Here is a 23,563-nt window from a genome sequence, read left to right as displayed (position 1 = left end):
TAAGTTTACTAAAATAATGCATCCAGCTCTTATAAGTGATAAACTACATGTTATTTTGATGTAAAAAAATACTGGTAGCCACATGTAGACTGATATGAGATAATACTAAATAATTCTAGTTTTCAGGCTTGTTTAAATGGTCAGTTAGATAAGGTTTGGCAGCACAGTGTTGTAAACTATTACATTTATAGTGACTGTGACAGGCTGAGTGAAGTTTGCATCTATCTTTTAGTAAAATTTAAACTAAGTGAAATAACTTTTCACTAAAAACTGTGGTGGTTGTTTTCAATGAACACTGTTGCATGAAAAAAAAATTTAATTACTTTCAGTGGAAATGCAGCAAAACTGTTGCAAAGTGAAAATGTCTTTTCAAATGTACACTTATTTGCAGTGATCACTGTTCTTGGGAATTCAAAGGCTGCATTAGCTTACCTTGATAACCGTATACTTTGAAGTTTATTTGACTGTGGAAATAGGAAACTTTACATTCAAAATTAAAGCCAACCAACCATTTTGGCTTGATTTTGAAGCATGTATATGCTCTGGCACAGAAGGTCAAACCTAGAATTCCTTGCCTGTGAGGCTGCGTAACTGCTGATTTGAAAACGGTAGATAAAATTCAGTAATTCTTTAGCTATAGGTACTGACAGTACCAGATAAGCTAGTTCTATATACCACGTGTTAGAACCCATTTATTTTTTATTTCTTTAACATTTCTTTACATTACTTAAGTCAATTAATTCCAAGTAAAGAGGTTTATAATTTAATTTCAAAAGCTAATGGCTGGTGGTTTATTAGCATAAGTGTGTGTGTGTGTCTAGATCTTGTGTGATCTCAGCTATTAGCATTTGCTTTAAAAAATGATTGTTTAAAGCTATTGCTACTAGATATTTAACTGTTGGCTTATTTCAAGGGTAAACAGTAACTGTGTGGCATATTGATGTGTCTGGAAATAGCAAGTTATCATGAAGGCAAGGTATGTGGTGCTGGTACTGGACAGATATCATTAATCCTCTCCTGGGAAACACAGTCTATATGCAAAATAATCCTGGACACGTTTCAGTTACTGTTGGAAAAAATATCACTGGAAGGTTCTGGACTATAAGCAAGATAGATAAGATCATGCAGAGCAACTGATTGTAAAAACACTCTGCATTTGGTCTGAGTGTCGCTTACCTGGGTGTGGCAGGTGTAAGGCCAAACTCAGCTGGCACATTTGGCCGCAGCAATGCAGATCATTAGAATGCTGCCCATGCCAACATAAAAACTGGTAGAAGCAGATGTGGATTTTTATATCCACTCATGACAGTGAACCTATTTTAGGATATGGCTATGAGGGTTGTATGCAAGCTAATGTGAATGCACTGAATCTGATGGCTTAATAATCTTAATGGGTTCAAGAATAATGTTTGAATTGTTTAATCATTTAATGTAAATGACTATAAAGGTAATGTGCTGGGGTGGAGAAGTAAATTAAAACCCAGAATGCAGCTAAGGGCAATTAAGCCTGTTTGGTCCATCTTCCACATTACGTATAAGTTCACCTCCCAAGTGATGTAGCACCGTCTCTGCAAGTAGGAGCTTGGTAGAACAGTAGTCTGGGTTGAATGCGCTCAATACATTTAATCAGCCACTATTAGCACTTTCACATTTCCTTATTAAAGCACAATTATTTCACGGCACATTTACTAATAAATTACAAGTAAAGGAACACAAAATGTTAATGTTCTACTTATGCACCATGATGCAGTAAGCAGTACCAATGTGCTTACGAAGTACAGTATGATCTGAGAGTTTCTTGTGGGAGAAAAGCATATTTCCCCACTTGATACAGAATACAAAATGTGGCACATTCCCTTTGGCAACATTTATCTGTGACAAATGAAAATAAAAAAGACAAACTTATCAGCTGATGTCTAGTTCTCTTAGGATCTGCAAAGCAAACTAACTGGTACATGAGCTTCAGCCATAATTTGCTTTAAATTCCCTACATACTACAAGTCTTGCAAATCACTGCTCTACTCCACAGTAATGGTTATTTTGTGAATAAATATTACACTTTTTTACCAGGCTGGGTACATTTCTGTTGGAAACAAAACACACCAGGAGCAGTTTGGAGAATTTTCTATCTTTTCTTCTTGAAAATGCCTAGTAATTAAGTAGACAAGGAACAGACACATACACATTATCAGTTATAATGTCTGCAGTAAACTGCTTTGGAAGTGTGGCTTAACTTCCTTCACCTTCACACTTCTTGATGTTTGTAAATATTTCCAGATACTACATGTACAGTCTGTATGTAACAAAGAACAGCTACACAATACTTGGTCAAAATTAAATACAGATCTGGAGAGAGCCATCTGTTCCTTCACTGTTAAACTGGAGCTTAATGAACACTGTAACCTATGTTAGGTGATTCTTCTGGACAGCTGTTGTGCCACATGCATGTATGCCAGTTATACACAAGTCAACAACTCTGCAAATCAAATCATGCAGGACTTGCTTTTAGTTCCTCTGTGCTAGGAAAGTGAACATACTAGCAGTAAAGGGGCATTTGACTTCTGCGCATAGCTTCACTGATAAGATAAGCAGGGCTTATTTCAGGTTCCTCGGTCATTATGACAATATTCTGCCAATCACCTGTCTGGCTGGATTTTTTGATAGTGTCTACAACACAGAGGGCATAAAGACAATCATCAAATGTGGCTGCCATTGTAAGTGGCCTACCATCCCATGTTCTACGATCATCCTGGTCTTGGAATGCTTGGCGGACAGCCTGGACCATCTTGATAGTACCTCTAAGATATGGTGATGGTATGTTGCTAAATGCATTTTCCGGGAGCAGTGCACTGCTGATGGGGGCAGAATCCTTTAGAATTAGCTCCTGCTGTGATGCATCATTCTTTTGCCCATACAAATCAGTGCCACTTGCAGTGAGTCGTCCATTAGATCCTACCAAGATAATTTCTTGCTTGAACTCCCCAGGAACATTAAAGTTCAATGTCACAGTGCAACACACCCCACCTTCTAGAACCATCTGGAAAGTGCAGAAGTCATCACTGGTGATCTGGCGTATCCCTTTGATATGGTCTGTTTGTTTCACAAATGTTTTCAGGAACCCATGAACTTTTACTGCTTTCTGGCTGGTGAGGAAAGTTAGGAGGTCAATAATGTAGCTGCCAACAGAATGCAGACCACCTCCACCCATGAGATCATCACAGCTCCAGTTATATTTTTTACCCAATAAACTGCCACTATGCACCTGTACCTCACACACAAGCAATTCCCCCACATAGCCCTCCTGAATCAACTGTTTCATCTTCACAAAAGCTGGCAAGAAGCGCAGGACATTCCCCATAATGCTCATGAGCTTAGGGTAATAGTGTGCAGCTGACATCATCCTGAAGGCATCCAGGGGTGTAGCAGTTCTGTCACAAATTACATTCTTTCCAATACCTAAAGAGATGGAGATAAAAAAAGTCTAAGTCTGTGCATTTCATACTTTCATATAACACAATACACGCATTGTATTTTTCTATTGTAAACTATCACTCAACAAATTTCTAAATTTGCTTGCGAAATGCAGTCACTTTGTAAGATCTGAGTGCCGACAGTCTCCAGCAGAAAGATAATGTACTAATGGATTGAATTGTATACAGTACGGAACCAGCTTGAAGCTGAACATCATAGCCATACTGACTTCGCTGACTTCTAGGACAACTGACTGGGGAGAGCACAAGAGCCATTGTACTCCTAAACTGTTCTACATCAGATACTGGTAAGAGATGCCAAGCCAGAAGGGTCAAGACAAAACAGAAACACTGAGTAGTGACTGAGGAAACATAACTTGTATTAGATGCTTATTAGGTGATTGAGATTCATATGGTATGAAAACCACTCTCAGTCAAAAACTGTGACATAAAATGAGTAAGCACGCTTAATAAGTACGTAAGTAAATAAATAAAAATAAAATAGAACAACTGTCCATGTGCAAAATAGAGCATTCTGCAAATAACTTATACATATGTTTTTTTGAGTGATGTAAATAGTCTGTAACATTTTTCTGTACTGTTTCATCCTCATGCATTGTGCACTTATTTTGGAAATGAATGCTGATACAACCATTTTATATTTATTTGTTAATATGATAGTAATAAAGCAGCCTTATGTCATATAGTCGGTGCTTACATTTAGTTATCGATATCTTGGCATCGTTAAGCATGCATATTCAAGTATCACAATCAGCTATCTCAGGTTTGATCTAAGATTGCTCATTAAACAAAAACAGTAAAACACACAAATAAAACATTTACAATCTAACTTGAAATCAGGAATTAATTAGTAACCATATTATTTTATTTATACTCTAAATCAAGTCTTAATAACTTGAACAGTGACTTCATATGGCAAAATCCTTTTTAAGCTCAAATTCCAATACAGCAACCTATATGGGCCATTTTCTTACTATGACGTTTTGTTTCTGATATCTAATAGTCCTTATTTGCATATTTTAGTCTATGAATTCATTTTTCACCTCTCTTACTGATGGATTCTTTGGTGTTCCATTTTCTTGTTACAGCCTTCTTAGCCACTATCAGTACTAAATATAGCAATGTTTTCACTTCTTTAGGTTCATAGGTAGGTATTAGACTATCGGCCCTGGGGCCTATACAAGCCCAGCCGAAAAGGTACGCTGGCTTTTGCCACCCAAGAAAATTATTTTCCTGTGCCACTGTCAAGCAGAGCCACAGAAGTGATCCCTGAGGTGAATTTCCTATCTCCCATCCAATCATCAAGATTTTTCTTGAAGAGTGCTAATGACGAGCTTTGTTTGATATAGATAGGTAGTTTATTCCAGAGTATGGGAAGTCTCTGGGACAGGAATCTATCTCTCCGGCATGTTCTGTTTATTGTGGTGACAAGGTTTAGGTCCCTAGAGCGTGTATCTCAGTGGGATTGGGATTTCTTTAAGTGGAGCATGTCCAACAGCTCTGGGTTCACCATAGCTTTGTATGTTAGGCAGAGATCACCTCTGAGTAGGCGATATGCGACAGAGTAAAGCTGGAGTTTTTTGAGACGGTCTACGTAGGGCATCTGTTTGAGGCCGGTAATCCTCTTTGTGAGGTATTTCTGCGGCCTTTCCAGTTGTTGTAGATGTCTTGTGAGGTACATACCAAAAGGGGCATTGTACTCTATAATGGGTCTAATGAGTGATGAGTAGAGGGGAACAATGACCTCTTTACAATTAATACAGTACAAATTAGTACAATTATTTTTCACCATCTCAACAAAAACATCTTTATACCAAGGTTAAATTCTCTTCCAAGTATAAGTTGTAGCATATTACTCAGGCAATGTTTGCACTGAAGCAACTCCATATGTACCTGGAGCATATGCTCCCAAAAAACTCATCCTGAACCACCACATCTCCAGCACAAACCACTTGTCTGTGGAAATGTTTTTTTTTTTCCAAGTCTCATAGGGGTACAGAAATATTTGTGTAAACATTTCCATGAAAAAAATCATAAATGTTCTCAGTTTAGTTGCATATCTACGATTAAGACATATTTCCCTCCACTGCTCACCCCTAATAACTTTATTTAATCACACAATCAGTGCTATTTTACCATTATACTGTATTGTCATCTCAAATCTAATACAGACCTACATACTGTACTTATTTCTATTTTCTGGTCTGTCATTTCTGTTCTGGCCTCAATTATAATATTTGTGGTTTAGCAAAATTATTTCCCAACCTCTGCATATCTTCCTCGAGCTCTAATATCAGAACTGTATAAGCAAATTGATACAAGTTTAATAACCTCAAAATTTGTCTAACTTCATCTTTCTTTATTATCTCATCTCCTTCTAGTGATAAACGAAGTATTCTAAATGAATGCAAATATAAAGTAGTCGAAAGGAGTGATCTGGAAAGAACCTTCAGTTTTAAAGTCATTGTTAAGGAAGGGTAGTGCCTTATTTCTAGAAGTCTGTAGATTGAAGTGCATGTGATAAATGGTTTACCAAGAGAAAAGGGGAGCCTTTCAGCCTTACTGAAGGGGCAAGAAGGGTACTCATAAACCTTGTAGAGAACAGGCTTCACTTTTTGGATATGGGTATTTTAGTTTACTGCTATAAGCACATAATATTCCATGCACTCAAGTCACTCCACAACAAGTACAAATATGACTCTGTCATTGTCCATGTTGGAGTGAGTGACTTGAGACGTACCTTCCTGGACTACATGAAAAGAGACATGGAAGAGCTCTCGGATCATGTGGCCCAGGCAGGTATGACCCTAGCCCTGAGTAGCATCCTGCCTTCGCCCAGAATGATACCACAATATAAGGACAAAATGACTAAGCATGAGCAATTGGCTAAGCTTCTGGTGTCATTCAAAGGGGATCCAGTATCTGTCTGCCTGGGACGACATGATTGACAGACCACGATGCTTTGCCAGAGATGGTCTGCACCCGTCTCCCCTGTGATTCAGGTTACTGGCTAAGGCTCTTGCCATCCCTATAGTGCCTTTTTTAGGAAAGTTCAAAGGACAAAACCACTACTGTAACAGGTACAAGCATGCAAAATCTGAAGGTAATGCTACTCAATGCTAGAAGTCTAAACCACAAAATGCACTCTCTCGAGGCACTCCTAAAAATGGAGAACATTGATATCTGTGCAGTAACTGAGACCTGGTTCAAGGCTCCACAGAGCACCCCTGCAATACCAGGCTACCACTCTTACCACACCTTTCAGCCACCAAAGCAGGACCGAAACACTAAAGGTGGAGGAGTGTCAATATTCACAAAGGATATTCACACCACCAGGCTAGTTGCCCAACACAATGCGTCTGAAATTCTCCGGGTGCAACTAACCCTAGGTAAGACTGCAATCCAAATTATAGCTTGCTACAGATCCCCCACCATACCCCAAGATTCTCACTACATCTTTCTAAACATACTGGAAAATATTAAGATAGACACAAACACCCTAATACTGGGTGATTTTAACTACCCTGCCATTAACTGGGAAAACTACTCATGTACCAACACCTTTGCCCAACGGTTCTTGGAATTCATAAATTCCAATGCCCTGGATCAACTAATACATAGTCCCACCAGGGGCTCCAATATCCTAGACCTGGTCATTACCAACATGGGAAATCGATGCTCCACACCTATGGTCACCCCCTCGTTAGTCAGGTCTGACCATAAGCTAATCACCCTTAACATCCACATCCCACCCCCACCCCCCAGTAAAGAAACCTCCATAAAAAACTTCTCCAAAGCCAACTTTATGCTACTCAAGTCAGAAGTGACAAACTTCATGACACCCATGCAGATGGGAGCTGAAAGTTCAACTGCTGAATCCTACACTAAGGCACTGTACGAGCACATCCACTCATGCATAAATCGTGCCATCCCAAATAGAACCAGGATGCTCTCATCCAAAAAAAAAAGAAGTCAATCTGGTGGTCCCCTGCCATAAGCAAACTTTACAACAAAAGGAAGAAACTGTAGCAGAAAAGAGGAAAATCCCAGGATACAAAAAACTTCCTTACCAGCCTCAGTAAGAAACTGAGATCCCGCATAAAATCCTCCAAAGCTAGTTAGGAAAATAAAATTGCCAAAGATTCCAAAGACAACCACAAGGCATTCTATAACTATGTCAAGAAATTTAAATGGCAATGCTCAGATCTGCTCTGAGCTAAAACAGAATGGCATTAAATATACTGATCCCAAGGATATTGCCAATATCCTGGCAGATCGATTCAGTGCCAACTTCACCCCCTCTCACCCCCTAAATGGCCCATCTCAATACCAGAAGATTGCCAAATTCCGGTAATAACGGCCACACAGGTAAAAAATGCACTCTCCAAAGCTAAGAATACAACATCCATGGGACCAGATGACATCCCGGGCTGTGTACTACATGAACTACAATATGAACTGGCACCTCACCTAAGTGTCATGTTTAATCATAGCCTCACCTCAGGTTTTGTGCCCACTGAGTGGCGCAGAGCTACAGTTATCCCACTCCACAAGGGGGATCCACCTTGGATCCCGGAAACTACCATCCCATCAGTCTGACAAGCCTTATCTGCAAGGCCATGGAGCGTATTATCATGGAACTTATAAACAAAGACATTGGCAACCTTCAAACACTGGACCCCACCCAGTTTGGGTTCGTGAAGGGCTGATCTTGTCTCCTGAACCTGATTGACTTCTTTGAATCAGTCTCCAGAGCCATGGACAAGGATAAGGTGGTCCACACACCCTATCTAGACCTTGCCAAGGCCTTTGACACCATCCCCCACTCTGGAATCATAGCTAAGCTGGGCATTAATCCCTACATCACCCAATGGGTTGCTAACTGGCTTACTGATAGAACCCACACTGTAAAAGTAGCTGACTCCAAATCCAGCTCCAGACAAGTGACAAGTGGAGTACCTCAGGGTTCAGTCCTGGGACCGCTCTTGTTTGGCATCTACTTCTCTGAAGTACAGGCCAACACTTAGGGACTCTGGATAACAAAGTTCGCAGATGACTGCAAACTGGGAGCCATTATTGAATCCCCAAATGATGTGTATACTCTACAAAAGGGCTTTACAGAAACAGATGCTTGGTACCAGAGCCATGGGCTCAAGCTCAATGCCAAGAAATGTATAGTTATCCCCTTTGGGAAAAAACATGTATCCGTGAATTACCATATAGGTGGCAGTACACTAAACACCGAAAGTGTGATAAGAGACTTGGGGACACAGGTGGACAATGGTCTCACCTTTGATAACCACATCACCACACCAGTCAGGAAATCCTTCTATGTGGCACACCTCATCACTAAGGGCTTTTCATCCAGAAAAAATGAGGTTATTGTCCCACTGTACTCATCCCTCATTAGACCCATTATAGAATACAACGTCCCGTTTGGTATGTACCTCTCAAGACATCTGCAACAACTGGAAAGGCCGCAGAAATACCTCACTAAAAGAATCACAGGCCTAAAGCAGATGCCGTACGCTGACCGCCTTAAAAAACTCCAGCTATACTCTGTCGCATATTGTCTACTCAGAGGTGATCTTTGCTTAACATACAAGGCCATGTCAAACCCAGAGCTGTTGGACATGCTACACTTAAAGAAATCCCAATCCCTCAGAGCCACACGCTCCAGGGATCTAAACCTTGTCATCACAATAAACAAAACATGCTGGAGGGATAGGTTCCTGACCCAGAGACTCCCCAGACTCTGGAATACATTGCCCATGCATGTCAAGCAGAGTGCCTCTTTGGTCCTCTTCAAAAGGAACCTTGACGATTGGATGGGAGAAAGGAAATTCAACCCGGGGATCCTGTCAGTCGCCCTGCTAGACAGGGGTCCAGGGAAGAAAATAGTGTGGGAAGAAATAGCCAGGGAATTGTTATGGCTAGGCTTGTATAGGCCCTAGGGCTGATAGCCTAGTACCAACCTATGAACCTATGAATACTGGAATAAAAGTACACTTTCTGTACTCACAGGTTCAAGAACTCATAACTCAAGGGATCAAAAACACTATTATTTTAACCATCAAATTATGCAAGAACATTTTTTTTTTGCAAAGGGGGCATTTACCCCCTTACTTAAATATACTAACTTCATGGTTGCATAACTGTGAGGAAAGGAAATACTATTCCAGGGTGAGAATAGTTAGCAGAACTGGGATCTCACAGTCCCTACAGACACAGCAAAAGTGATCAGGAAAAATTAAAAGGGAGTAATGATCAGACATATGATTAGGTGTGCTGCACTCACTGAGACACAACTAAGTATTCCTTTTGAAAGTATGTTTTGAACTAATTTGAAATAGGCTGGTTATAGTGCAACAGCCTTATTTAATAGTATTTGCATTTTAATGGAAATTCTTTGCACATGACTGAAAATTTTAGGCCAGAGTTCAGCCACATTGGTAACAGTGCCTCCTTTAGGAGAATGCTTTAATTTATAGAAACCGTGGAGAGCTAAGCAGGATCTATTTTTTTTGTAGTTATTGCCCAACATTGCAAGGAAAAGAAGTTAAGGACTAATTCAGATCCTCTCTGATAGTGCACTCTTGACGACGTGAAGAGAGTACTAAGTGGGAAATAAAGCTTTAAGATTGGAAAGGGAGACAAATATCACAGCAAAAAAGACTAAAACAAGTAAAGGCACAAATAAGAACCAAATGAGGACAGCATGTGATGCAGAATGTCAAACAGCTAGAATTAAGTTTTAGGCAGAAAGCTCTTAATGCAAACTGATTTGACTGAATCTGTATTGATCAATTGCCTCTAAAAATATTTTATGTGGCATAGAGTCAGTAAGGTCTACAGAGACAACACTGACCAGATCACCTATATGCTTACAGTGTTGCTCGGAAAGGATAAGCGGGGTTTTGATGACTGTGCCTCATACTGAAGTCACACTGTTGTCTTCTTAGCAATTCATGGCAGTGTGGATAGGACTTCAATAGATATGGCACAGCTTTCTGAAAGGTTTAGACAGAGGTGGTCTCTATAGACTCACATGAATGCTGAGTACCTGCTTTGATAGAAGTAAAACGGTGGTTGCCTTTCAGAGATCTGGAAAAGTCACAGAGGTCAGTCAGTATGCAGTCATCTTGGGAAATCCTCCCTGCTTCTTTTTTGACATACAATGTCTGTTGAAACTGTTATCCCTGTGAACCTTTATTGTTGTATTAGATTATTAGTTATGTTATTGTCAACTTATTGTATTATATCCAATTCACTTGTTCTAAATGTTCTCTGCTAGTATTATTATCATAGATGCTGTAGTGGTGCCCCTTTATTACACTATTAGAGCTTTTCTTCCCTGGCATACAGTGAAAAGGTACTCTGCTTAGTCAGACCTTCTTGGTAAACTAATGTAGACAAAATAAATAAATAGTTGAAATACGGATCCAAAATTCAAGAAGTTGATGTCAGCTCAGCTTTATTCACACAAGCGCTTTCACATATAGCTTCGTCGGTTGCATAATACATGCTGATTACAACACCTATTTATACTAACAGTTAATCATGTGACAAAACTTAGATGCAAATAATTAAAGTGAACATGCAGCTAAAAAATGTCATAAAAAATGTTTATATAAAACATTAAACAATATTACATACTCATGTATACATACATAAATATAAAATAAATGTTGTTAAAATAATTGTAATTACTTCCTCAAAGACCTTTTCTGTAATGTTGGTTTAATAGGAACATGGTCATTTAGACCATGCCCACAGTTGGCCCTTAATCTAATAATCCAACCTGCTTCTAACTCTTCAGTTCTATGTCTTACATATTCAATATGATTTTATCTATGTATTTATTTATTTAATATTTAAACTTTTTAATTATTTTATTAATATTTTTTATAAAATTAAATTTCATGACAGTTTTTAATAAGGAAGGGATACAATATTGTTACATTCTCAATGATTTTACTTATAACAAACACTTTTGCACTTTAGATATTCATTAATATTCATGATTCATTCACTGTGATTTGATAATTTGAATTTTATCAGAGTGTGTTCATTGGATAATTAACTCAATTAATTCTACTTAATTTGTTATTTATATGTGATTAAACTGATGTATTTTGTCTGATGAAGTCCTGTGTAAGGACGAAAACGCGTACATTGTGTTTTGATTCTAAGAGCGTTAATACAGTTTTCTTGTGATACAGCTTTCCGTGTAAACTACAGTTTTACTGGATTAAACTCTTGAGATTTTGTGGTTCGACGGTCTCTGGCACTACTTGGATTGTTTTATACTTCCTCAAAGACCTTTTCTGTAATGTTGGTTTAATAGGAACATGGTCATTTAGACCATGCCCACAGTTGGCCCTTAATCTAATAATCCAACTTGGGTCTAACTCTTCAGTTCTATGTCTTAATTACCCCTTCTCACAGTCTCGAAAGTTTTAGCTAGTGCTGAGAACATAAAAACATGTTTTATATCTGTTTGCATAACATGCTTGGCAAGTGCATTAGTACCATTCATTCTCTTAATGTTATATAAATGCTCTCTAATCCTCTCTCTCTAAGACTGCGGTCAGTCTTACCTACATAGTATTTATTAGATAGGGTACAGACTGCAAGATATACAACATGCATGGTGCCACAATCAGCACTAGTAGTAAGTTTGTAAAATTCACCTGTATCTGGATGTCTAAATTCAGAAGCTGTGGACACATAACTACAATAATTACATGTCCCACATGGTTTGGTGCCCAAATTATTGATTAAATATTCATTCTGGGATTTATGACATAACTTAGACTTTAATGATTTCATATTCTTAAAAGAAAATTGAGGTTTTGTACCAACCAAGGCCTTAATGTTGTCATCCGTCATCAGAATGCCCCAATGCGTATTTATAATTTCTGTATACAATTTTACATCTCTAGTATAATGCATAGACATTCTAAGTCGATTATCAATGGTTCTATTCTTTTTACTAGAGTGTTCAGAAAAGTAGGGTTTAGCTACGGTGGATCTCACAGCATCTATGGCTGCAGAGTTCTTCCTCACCAATCCCTGTTCATAACCCTAGCAACCCAACCCAATTTTAGTTTATGATGCTCATAGTCTTCATCCCTCACATTGAGCCTTGATGCCCTAAAAAACTGATTTTTAGCAACATTGTCAAAAACAAAATTCGGATGCATACTACCGAGTAACTGGTTGACATAACATTCCTTCTTATACAATCTACTAATTAAGCCACCTTTTTCATCCTTACATATGTATACATCTAAAAACTGTATACCTTCCGTAGAATAATTCAAAGTAAATTTCAAAAAGTCAGACGACAAATTAATGTATTTAATAAATTACATCAGTTGTATTTCCATACCATTCCAAATCAAAAAAAGGTCATCCACAAATCGTTTATAAAACAAAATATATCTGTAAAATGGACCTTGCATCAAATGTTGAGTTTCCCATACCCTCATCACTGCATTCGCATAGCTATTGGAGCAAGAGCTCCCCATAGCAACACCGTTTTTCTGCCAATAAATTTCTTGATTGAACACAAAAATATTATTAAAACCAAACCCAATAAAGTTTGTATTAAATATATCTCATCCTCTTCATAGTCATTCAATAATTCAGTGACATATTCTATACCTACAGTATTGGGTATTACAGTGAAGAGAGAGGTCACATCCAAGGTAACAAAAAACATATTCCCATTAATAATAACTTTCCTTGAAAACTCATATAATTCTTTCAAAAATTGTTCAGTATCTCTTAAAATTACTTTCGATGTACTAACCAAAGGTCTCAAACTCTTCTCAAGATATATAGACAAAGATTCTGTACACCAATTATTACCCGCCACAATAGGTCTCATAGGTGGTTTGTTACTATTTTTGTGTACTTTTGGTAAACCTTTTATGATAGGAATGGTAGGACTAGGTGTTTGAAAATACATAGCTAATTCGTGGTTTATTAATGAACTTGCAAGTAAATCTATTGATTGGTTAGAAGCAAGTTCATTAAAAAACCATGAATTAGCTATGTATTTTCAAACACCTAATCTATTGATTGGTTAGAAGCAAGTTCATTAATAAACCATGAATTAGCCATGTATTTTCAAACACCTAATCCTACCATTCCTATCATTAAAGGTTTACCAAAAGTACACAAAAATAGTAACAAACCACCTATGAGACCTATTGTGGCGGGTAATAATTGGTGTACAGAATCTTTGTCTATATATCTTGAGAAGAGTTTGAGACCTTTGGTTAGTACATCGAAAGTAATTTTAAGAGAAAGGAAAGTTATTATTAATGGGAATATGTTTTTTGTTACCTTGAATGTGACCTCTCTCTTCACTGTAATACCCAATACTGTAGGTATAGAATATGTCACTGAATTACTGAATGACTATGAAGAGGATGAGATATATTTAATACAAACTTTATTGGGTTTGATTTTACGCAATAATATTTTTGTGTTCAATCAAGAAATTTATTGGCAGAAAAACGGTGTTGCTATGGGGAGCTCTTGCTCCAATAGCTATGCGAATGCAGTGATGAGGGTATGGGAAACTCAACATTTGATGCAAGGTCCATTTTACAGATATATTTTGTTTTATAAACGATTTGTGGATGACCTTTTTTTGATTTGGAATGGTACGGAAATACAACTGATGGAATTTATTAAATACATTAATTTGTCGTCTGACTTTTTGAAATTTACTTTGAATTATTCTACGGAAGGTATACAGTTTTTAGATGTATACATATGTAAGGATGAAAAAGGTGGCTTAATTAGTAGATTGTACAAGAAGGAATGTCATGTCAACCAGTTACTCAGTAGGGGTAGTATGCATCCGAATTTTGTTTTTGACAATGTTGCTAAAAATCATTTTTTTAGGGCATCAAGGCTCAATGTGAGGGATGAAGACTACGAGCATCATAAAACTAAAATTGGGTTGGATTTGGTTGCTAGGGGTTATGAACAGGGATTGGTGAGGAAGAACTCTGCAGCCATAGATGCTGTGAGATCCACCGTAGCTAAACCCTACTTTTCTGAACACTCTAGTAAAAAGTATAGAACCATTGATAATCGACTTAGAATGTCTATGCATTATACTAGAGATGTAAAATTGTATACAGAAATTATAAATAAGCATTGGGGCATTCTGATGACGGATGACAACATTAAGGCCTTGGTTGGTACAAAACCTCAATTTTCTTTTAAGAATATGAAATCATTAAAGTCTAGGTTATGTCATAAATCCCAGAATGAATATTTAATCAATAATTTGGGCACCAAACCATGTGGGACGTAATTATTGTAGTTATGTGTCCACAGCTTCTGAATTTAGACATCCAGATACAGGTGAATTTTACAAACTTACTACTAGTGCTGATTGTGGCACCATGCATGTTGTATATCGTGCAGTCTGTACCCTATGTAATAAATACTATGTAGGTAAGACTGACCACAGTCTTAGAGAAAGGATTAGAGAGCATTTATATAACATTAAGAGAATGAATGGTACTAATGCACTTGCCAAGCATGTTATGCAAACAGATATAAAACATGTTTTTATGTTCTCAGTACTAGCTAAAACTTTCGAGACTGTGAGAAGAGGTAATGTAAGACATAGAACTGAAGAGTTAGAAGCAGGTTGGATTATTAGATTAAGGGCCAACTGTGGGCATGGTCTAAATGACCATGTTCCTATTAAACCAACATTACAGAAAAGGTCTTTGAGGAAGTAATTACAATTATTTTAACAACATTTATTTTATATTTATGTATGTATACATGAGTATGTAATATTGTTTAATGTTTTATATAAAAATTTTTTATGACATTTTTTAGCTGCATGTTCACTTTAATTGTTTGCATCTAGGTTTTGTCACATGATTAACTGTTAGTATAAATAGGTGTTCTAATCAGCATGTATTATGCACCTGACGAAGCTATATGTGAAAGCGCTTGTGTGAATAAAGCTGAGCTGACACCAACTTCTTGGATTTTGGATTCGTATTTCAACAGATTTTGTAGTTTGGAGCCATACCTTTGCTTTTTGGACTTTTATTTGATTTTTATCTTTTAGCAAAGGTTAGCTGTTGAACTGGTAACATTTTTTACTCGCCTAAAATAAATAAATACATTACCTTTTACTATACAGGCACCTGCCGTGTACACAGCTCATATGAAATGTTAGCCATTTCATGAACAGAACATGCAGTACACATCTATGGCTACATAATGCTACCTCAACCATCTTCACCTCCATCTCATAAGAACTGAAGGGGGACACGGAAAACTGTTCCCTATCCATTTTGGTGCCTGGAACTCTTCCTCTCACACTTAATATTTTCTTAATACAAGCTGACAAAGACTATCTTGTGCCTCAGAGAATTACATCTGTTAGCAGGAATCTCAACTGCTTGAAACACATTTGCTTGATCAAAACGTTCTTGGAAAAATATTCGACTGATGAGGGATAAGCCTTTGCTGATCCAAACCATGTATTCTGAAGGAAATAAAAAAGGCATTATGACACAAAGATACACACACAAAGAAAAAAACTAGTAATGTAAAAAGATTTTCTACTACTACTCTGACTTGTTCTGATCCATAAAAAGGCACTGTGACACAAAGATACACCCACAAAGAAAAACTGGTAATGTACACCGATTTTCTATTACTACTCTCTGACCTGCTGTTCTTATCCGTCTCTGGCATGATGTGAGAATAGCCATAAAAGCTGATAAATCCACATAATAGAAAAACATAGAAAGTGCAAGTCTAATAGAAAAAAAATACAGAACAGATATTCAGCTAACCAAAACACTTTTCCTGGGAGATACTGGCAGATAAACTCATAGTATTACAAAACTGTAAAACAACCCATCTTGCCTCCCCCACACTTAAGCTTCCTTACTACAGTGAGTCCATTAACATCAGTTTCCACTCAGATCAACCAATTCAGCAAAGTCAACAACAGTTCTGAAAACAGCATGCAGCTCTATGTAAGGCTTAGCTGGGCAGCTGCGTTCATGGAGTTACTTTCTGATGCTCAAACAAACCAACAGACTGCAAGTGTTTCTGCAATCTGTATGTATGTTCAGAGCTTCTTTAAGTGCGCTTAGAACACACAAATTGCAGAAACACAGAGTGTAAAGCACTTGTGCTGCTGGTCTGTTTACAGCTCCAGGAAGCCTCTTTCTCTTTCTCATTAGCTCTGCAGTTATGACAATGAGCGAAAAGTTATTAAAGGCAATCTGTGTCACAAAGACAAGAATTTATCAATGTTTTTTTATTTTCTTTTACTTTTTAATAAGCAAGCCAGGTTTGGGAAATACTTTGCAGGCTGAAAAAGTTAACAGGCCAAATCTGGCATACAAACTAGGAGTTTGAGACTCGTATTTTAAATTAAATTTCTGAGTCCCTTATTTTCTTTGCCAATGGTTCTAAATATAATGCAAGTAACAAAGGGGACACAGGACACTCCTGTCTAGTTCCTCTGCTCAAGCATAAATTATCAGAGTGGACCCCACCCAGTTATATTTTTGCCCCTGATCCCTCATATACCCTTGTAATTTTATCAGGGAATGCAAATGCTTTCATTGCCCGGGTCATAAGTCCCAGCTTACTCTACATTTTTAAATGCTTTCTCTGACTCAAGACCCACCAACAGTGGTATTTAATTACATTCTGCTTCTCTCTGGATCATGTTGTCAAATGTTTGCCTCCACAAAACCATACTGACTCATATCTATCAAATTTGGCACCACTTTTACCATTCTTTTAGCCATTATAGATATAAACACTTTATAATCATGGTTTAGTATTGAAATGGGTCTGTATGAAGCTGGCTCTGATGCATCTTTACCCTCTTTAGGTATTACAGCTACCACTGCTTTCTTCCAAGATGCTGGCACTTCTCCTCCTCTTAAAATACTGTTACACAAAACCTTCCAGATCTTTATCAGTTTTTCCCATCCTAGCTTCCAAACTTCCACAGGAATACCATCTATTCCTGAAGAATTTCCTGTAGATTGGTTACACGTCACCCTTTTTATCTCATCTCCTCCTATCCTAACTGTTAATAATTGAGCCTCACCTACCTCTAACCTTGGCATATCTAATTCTTCAGTAAACATATCCATTTATACCTTTTCTTGATTTCCATATTTCTCTGCTTTATACAGACTTTCATAGAACTTCCAAAATATTTCTAATACTTCTACAGGATCTCTTGTTATCTTCCTTGTTATAGGCTCCCCAGGCTTGGCGACAGCCTTTTCTACTTTCTGTTGCCTGGTCATTGTGCTAAAAAATGTGTGCTAAAGAGTTATCAAAAAATAGTTTCTTAGTAGCAATCTTTCTAAACTCATGCATAGTATTGAGGTAATCCCTTATTTTCTGTTTAGCATTCTGCAGTTGCTCTTCTTCTTGCTCTGTGGTATTCTCTCTATTTTGCAATATTTTAACTTTGTCAGTCCCTCTAAATAATTCTTGTTACTTCTTAACCATATCTCCCTTTCTTTTATTTCCACCATATTTTTAAACTCTGCTTTAATTTTAGCCCACTCCCTAGTTATATTTTCAGAAGAAATTTCTATCTTCTCTAAAAGCTCCCGAATAATTTCCACTACCCATGCCTTAAATTCCTCTTTTCAACAGATAGGTGGGAAACCACCAGTGTCTCATTTTTATTTCATTATCCTGAGTTTTTATTTTATTGCATGCATATCAAGACCTTCAGTTAATTGCACATTTTGCTGTTAAATGCAAATTCTAACTTAACCAGTTTTTTATATCTTGTGGAATAATATGTAAATTCACTCCAAACTCTTAGTACGACACATTTTCACTGTTGCAGATCAAATTCCAGTCCCCACCTATAAGTAATATTCCTTTCTGAAAGCTCATTATTTCTCAGAGATTTTTTTTTAAAATTGTATTGTAACAGTTTTGGTAGAACAGAAATACATATCAGTATAATTCTCCTGCCTTACCAGTAGCCCCTTGGTACTACAAATCTACCATTATTACCTTTTTTATCCTCTTCAATCATGATTGCAGCTCTTCTTACAATTAATGTAAGTACTCTTCCTTTCCGTTGTTCCAGGCATTCTGATGAATAACCATCCTGAAAACATTTCTTTATCAAATGTTCAGTTCTTTGCAAGTATGTCTCATGTAGCATAATTATTTGCACTCCACATTTTTTAATACAGTTCACTACTCTTTCTTTTTTGTATTTATCTGTGATACCATTAACATTTAAAGACATTACACAAAGCATTATTTTCTTGAAAAGTTATTATTCCCACCTTTTATGTATAACAGTTTTTTTATTAAATGCTTAGTCCCAGCTTTTGTGTTACATGTATATACTGTTTGACGGGTTAATCTTTTATACAGTTATTTCTTGACATCTCCATTTGAAACTATGGCATGTATTGCAAAACTTTTTGTTTTACTGAAAAGCTCTCAAAAAAAAAAAAACAAAAACAAAAAAACACACACACACTCACAATACCCCCTAAAACCTATTAACCTAATAACAACACAAAAAACTACTAACATCTTCAAATATTGAAGTTTTACTCTCCCAAAAGGAACAAATGTTCCAAACTGACAGCCATACACAAAGACTTTAGATAACCTAAAAGAAAGGTTATAGATCTCTCAGCTGGGAAATCACTTGAATGCTTTCATAAAACATTTTTCCAAGCCATTTCTCTTTATAACATTGTCTCCTACAGACATGCGAACCAGACACAAAACTGCCAAGCATATATTTTTTTACTAGAAAAAAGGCTTATAATATTCAATATTCTTTTTCATTTACTTGCTTTCTCTTAAAACATCTTACTAGATTAATCTAAGGGTGTTAATCCAGTCACTCCATTATGCAAGAATAAGAAAAAGCACACTATTTTTTCCTTTTGTCATGCTCTTTTAACCAGATTTTTCTTCTTTTTTTATGTTACAGTACCTACATTTCTTAAAACTCAACAAAGAGAAGGTGAGACGGTTGGCAAAAGCCCATATTTACATTAATATCTCAATTACACTTAAAAATAAATGAGAAAACTTTACTTTGAAGCATGCAAAGAAAATTGTGTACTATTAAAATAGTACCATTAAGAAAAATATTTGTTTTGCTTACAGTTAACTTTTTCCCTCCTCTTCTCCTCTCAAGTATTTTTCCAAACATTACTGACATGAAGTAGGGCATATGCTTTACAGTCCCCTACAAGTTTAACAAAGTCCAAAAAATCCCAATATTTCCATATTTTCTGGTTCTGTTATGTTTCACAAATATAATTACTGCTCTGTAATCCCACATTTGTCAGTTTCCAAATTACTGGTTTTATTCTCCAAGCATTAATGACATGAAGTAGAGATATGCTTTACAATCCCCTGCAAGTTTAACAAAGTCCAAGAAAGTCCAATATTTCCTGATTTTCTTGTTCTGTCACATTCACAAATATAATTATCACTTTGTAATCCCACATCTGTCATTTTCCAAGTTACTGGTTTTATTCCTGTTCATTTCCATCTCCCAAACTCCTGTCTCTGCTTCATTTCCAGCATACTCTCAATTCCTCTAGTTGACTCTTATGCTTCTTTCCTTCTCTCAAACATTTTCTGTTGAAACACTGGAAAGTTTTCACTGGCACACAGACTTCTGTACTTCTTCCTTCATATGCACTTCATCAAAAAATGATTTTGTCCCTCCAGGGAAAAATATTTTCAAGATAACTGGGTACAACAGTTTGAATCTCACTCCTGTGTTCTTGTAATTCAGCAAATAATGGAATAAGTGTACTCCTCTTCTGCCTGGTGTACAATGAGTAGTCATTCTCCACAAACACAATGCTGTCTACCACTTTTAGTGCTTTGTCCTTCACCACAGTTTAGTCAGAATCAACTCTTTCTGCTCGTAAGATTGCATCTTTACTACTAAAGGTCTAGGTTGGGTTCTCATAGCCATGTTTAGAGCACACGCATGACATGCCCTTTCAATTAACAATTTCTGTTTTGGAATACCAGTCCAGTTGCTTATTTGTGCTTTCATAAAATTGATACCATATGTTCCTTTCAGCTTCTTTCATACAACAGAAAATTTCAAGTTTTCCCCTACATGTTCTGTCCTATTGCTATTATTTTTTAAAACATCTCTTCTTGTGCAGTCTGATATTCAGCCAGCCTTTTCTTCATTTCAACCTCTGAGTTTTGCTGTTTTATCACCTTATCTGAATATCTGTTTAAAGTTTCTTCATTTTTTTCCAGCCTTGTATCGTTTGATTTGATATACTCCAATAGTGTTTCTTTTACTTTAATTAGGTCTGTGTGCAGTTGTCTTATACTTTTCTCTGGGTTACTGGAAGTCATGTATGGAGGTTGCACTGCATTTTGCAGTGCAGCTGCAGTACTTTTCCCAATCAGTGTTTCTTCTTCACCTTTTATAGCCAATTTTCCTTCAGGTCCTCTGTATTATTTCCTGTAATCCAGGCAATGAACTTACTGCTAGTTACTGAAAATTACGCAGAAATTTAGGCCCACTGGCTTTCTCCGCTAAATTTCTGTTTTCACACAGGGAGAGATAGAATTAAGCTGTTACTCAATGTGTAGCCATCTTGGAAGTCACTGTTGTACTAGCCCTTGTAATTTATTCCACATTTCCTCATAATGTAACTTCCACTTTTTAAGTTTTACACAAAGATCTCTCTATGTCTCTGTTACATCTCTGTTGTTGCCACCTTTTCTTTGCATTGCACACTTATTAAACTTTCTTGTACTTCTGCTTAGGTATTTCATTAGTAAGTTTATTTCTACTTCTATGTCATTCCTAAAAAACACCATCTATAATTAGGAATATTGGCTGTATCATTTCTAGTCCTCATTTCACTTCCTCTTGATATAAAATTCCTCTTTCTATGGTATCTTTTCTAGATTACCAAAGTTTAAAAAGGAAATTACCATTAATTATCATTACACTTATTTCAGTATAAAGTACAGTTGTTATGACAGGGATTAAAGATAATTATGAGACCTGTGATTATTACATGTTCAATGATAACACCAATACTACAGAATGTGTAACTGTGACAATAAAGACAACCCTGGAACATGTAACTATTGTCAGAGTGTACAGACCACCAAAGTCAAGTGCTGATGAAGGAATTCATACATTTCTTGCATGAAACATAGGAGGAGAGAATAATATTAGCTAGGGACTTAAATTTACCAGAAACAGACTGGAATAATATTGATTCAACAATGTTAGTAAGGAAATTATTCCCAGTATATGTTCAGGAACTACAACTGCTTCATATTGTGAAAAAAAGTACCAGGGGATGGAACATACTAGACACTGTTTGTATTCCCAAAGAAATTACCGTTAATATGCAGTGTTCATTGGGTTATAAAAGTTAATTTGTTGCTAGATAATTCTGCCAAACTGAAATCTAAACCAGTGCACAGAAGGTTAATTACAGATTATATGGAAGCAAAACAGTCACTATGTAAAATTAACTGGAGTGAGGTGTTCAGTTGAAAAACTGCAGAAGGAATGTGGAAAGTTTTGAAAAAGAAATTGTTTGACTGCAAAAAAATGTTTAACATCAGGATCTAGTCATGCAACATCAGGGGGATATATTTCCATAAGAACACGACATCTGATTAAGGTGAGAGATATAAACTATAAGAAATGAAAGGTCTAACTACAACTTTGAAAATTAAAATAAACAAGCTGGGCAAACAGATTAAGCATAGTGTGAGACAAGATCAAGAAACATTTGAAGAAAATTTATATAAAGATATTGAGCATAATAGGAAACCTTTTTATAGATACATAAGATATGGAAGAAGTAAAGACACACAAATTGATAAACTTTGTGCAGATTCTAAAATTTATTCTCAGACACAGCAGATTATAGATATATTTACAAAATCTTATGCAAAACAGTTTGGCTCCGCAAAAGCTGTGATGAGCTGTCCTAGTGACATCCAGGTAATCCCAGACACTGGAATCAAATTAGATTATAATGAAAAAGAACTGCACAAAATGGATCTAAGCAAAGCACAGGGAGGAGACGGAATTAGTAACAATGACCTGAGAACACTTATAGGTTCATAGGTACCCCACCTAAGCACCAATGTTCAATCATAGCCTCACCTCAGGCTTTGCACCCACTGAATGGTGCACAGCAACAGTTATCCCACTCCACAAAGGGGGAGCCACCATGGACCCCAGGAACTGCCTCCCCATTAGCCTAACGAGCCTGGTCTACAAGGCTATGGAACATAGCATCATGGAACTTATAAACAAAGACATTGGTAATCTCCATACTCTGGACTCCACCCAGTTCAGGTTTGTAAAAGGCAGATCATGTCTCCTAAACCTGATTGACTTCTTTGAAGCAGTCACCAAAGTCGTAGATGAGGGTAAGGTGGTTCACACAGCCTATCTAGATCTTGCCAAGGCTTTTGACACCATCCCCCCACTCTGGAATTACAGATAAACTCACTAAACTAGGTATAAATCCCTATGTCACAAAATGGATTGCCAAATGGCTCACTGACAGAACCCACTCTGTGAAAGTAGCAGACTTCAAATCCGACTTCAGACCAATGACAAGTGGAGTACCACAGGGTTCAGTCCTGGGTCCTCTCCTGTTTGGTATCTACTTTTCTGAACTACAGGCTAACACAGAAGGTTTCTGAATAATGAAGTTCGCAGATTACTGCAAACTAGAAGTCATAATTGAAACTCCTAACGATGTGGACATCCTACAAAAGTGCTTAACTGAGACAGATGCCTGATGTCAAAGCCATGGCCTCAAGCTCAATGCCAAAAAGTGCATTGTCATCCCCTTTGTTAAAAACTCTGTACCCATGAGCTACCACAAAGGTGGTAGTCTACTTAACACCGAAAGTGTGATGAAACCTTGGGACAAAGGTGGACAGTAGTCTCTCCTTTGATAATCACATCACCACAGTAGTCAGGAAATCCTTCTACATGGCACACCTCATCACAAAAG

General features: G+C 37.0%; 1 protein-coding gene across 1 annotated transcript in view; it reads right to left on the bottom strand.

The window, feature by feature from the left end:
- Positions 1-1,603: 1,603 nt before the first annotated feature.
- Positions 1,604-23,563, bottom strand: part of GFOD1 (glucose-fructose oxidoreductase domain containing 1) — a 245,523-nt gene continuing 223,563 nt past the window's right edge. Inside the window, exon 2 of the mRNA XM_044064886.1 lies at positions 1,604-3,456. Within this exon, the coding sequence (XP_043920821.1) occupies positions 2,537-3,456 (920 nt within the window). The 3' untranslated portion in view covers positions 1,604-2,536. The remainder of the gene's footprint in view (positions 3,457-23,563) is intronic.

The sequence above is a fragment of the Protopterus annectens genome, chromosome 3.part0 (assembly GCF_019279795.1).
Source record: "Protopterus annectens isolate FY-2018-M chromosome 3.part0, PAN1.0, whole genome shotgun sequence".
Classification (NCBI taxonomy): domain Eukaryota; kingdom Metazoa; phylum Chordata; order Ceratodontiformes; family Protopteridae; genus Protopterus; species Protopterus annectens.
This window is presented reverse-complemented; position numbering and strand designations above follow the sequence as displayed.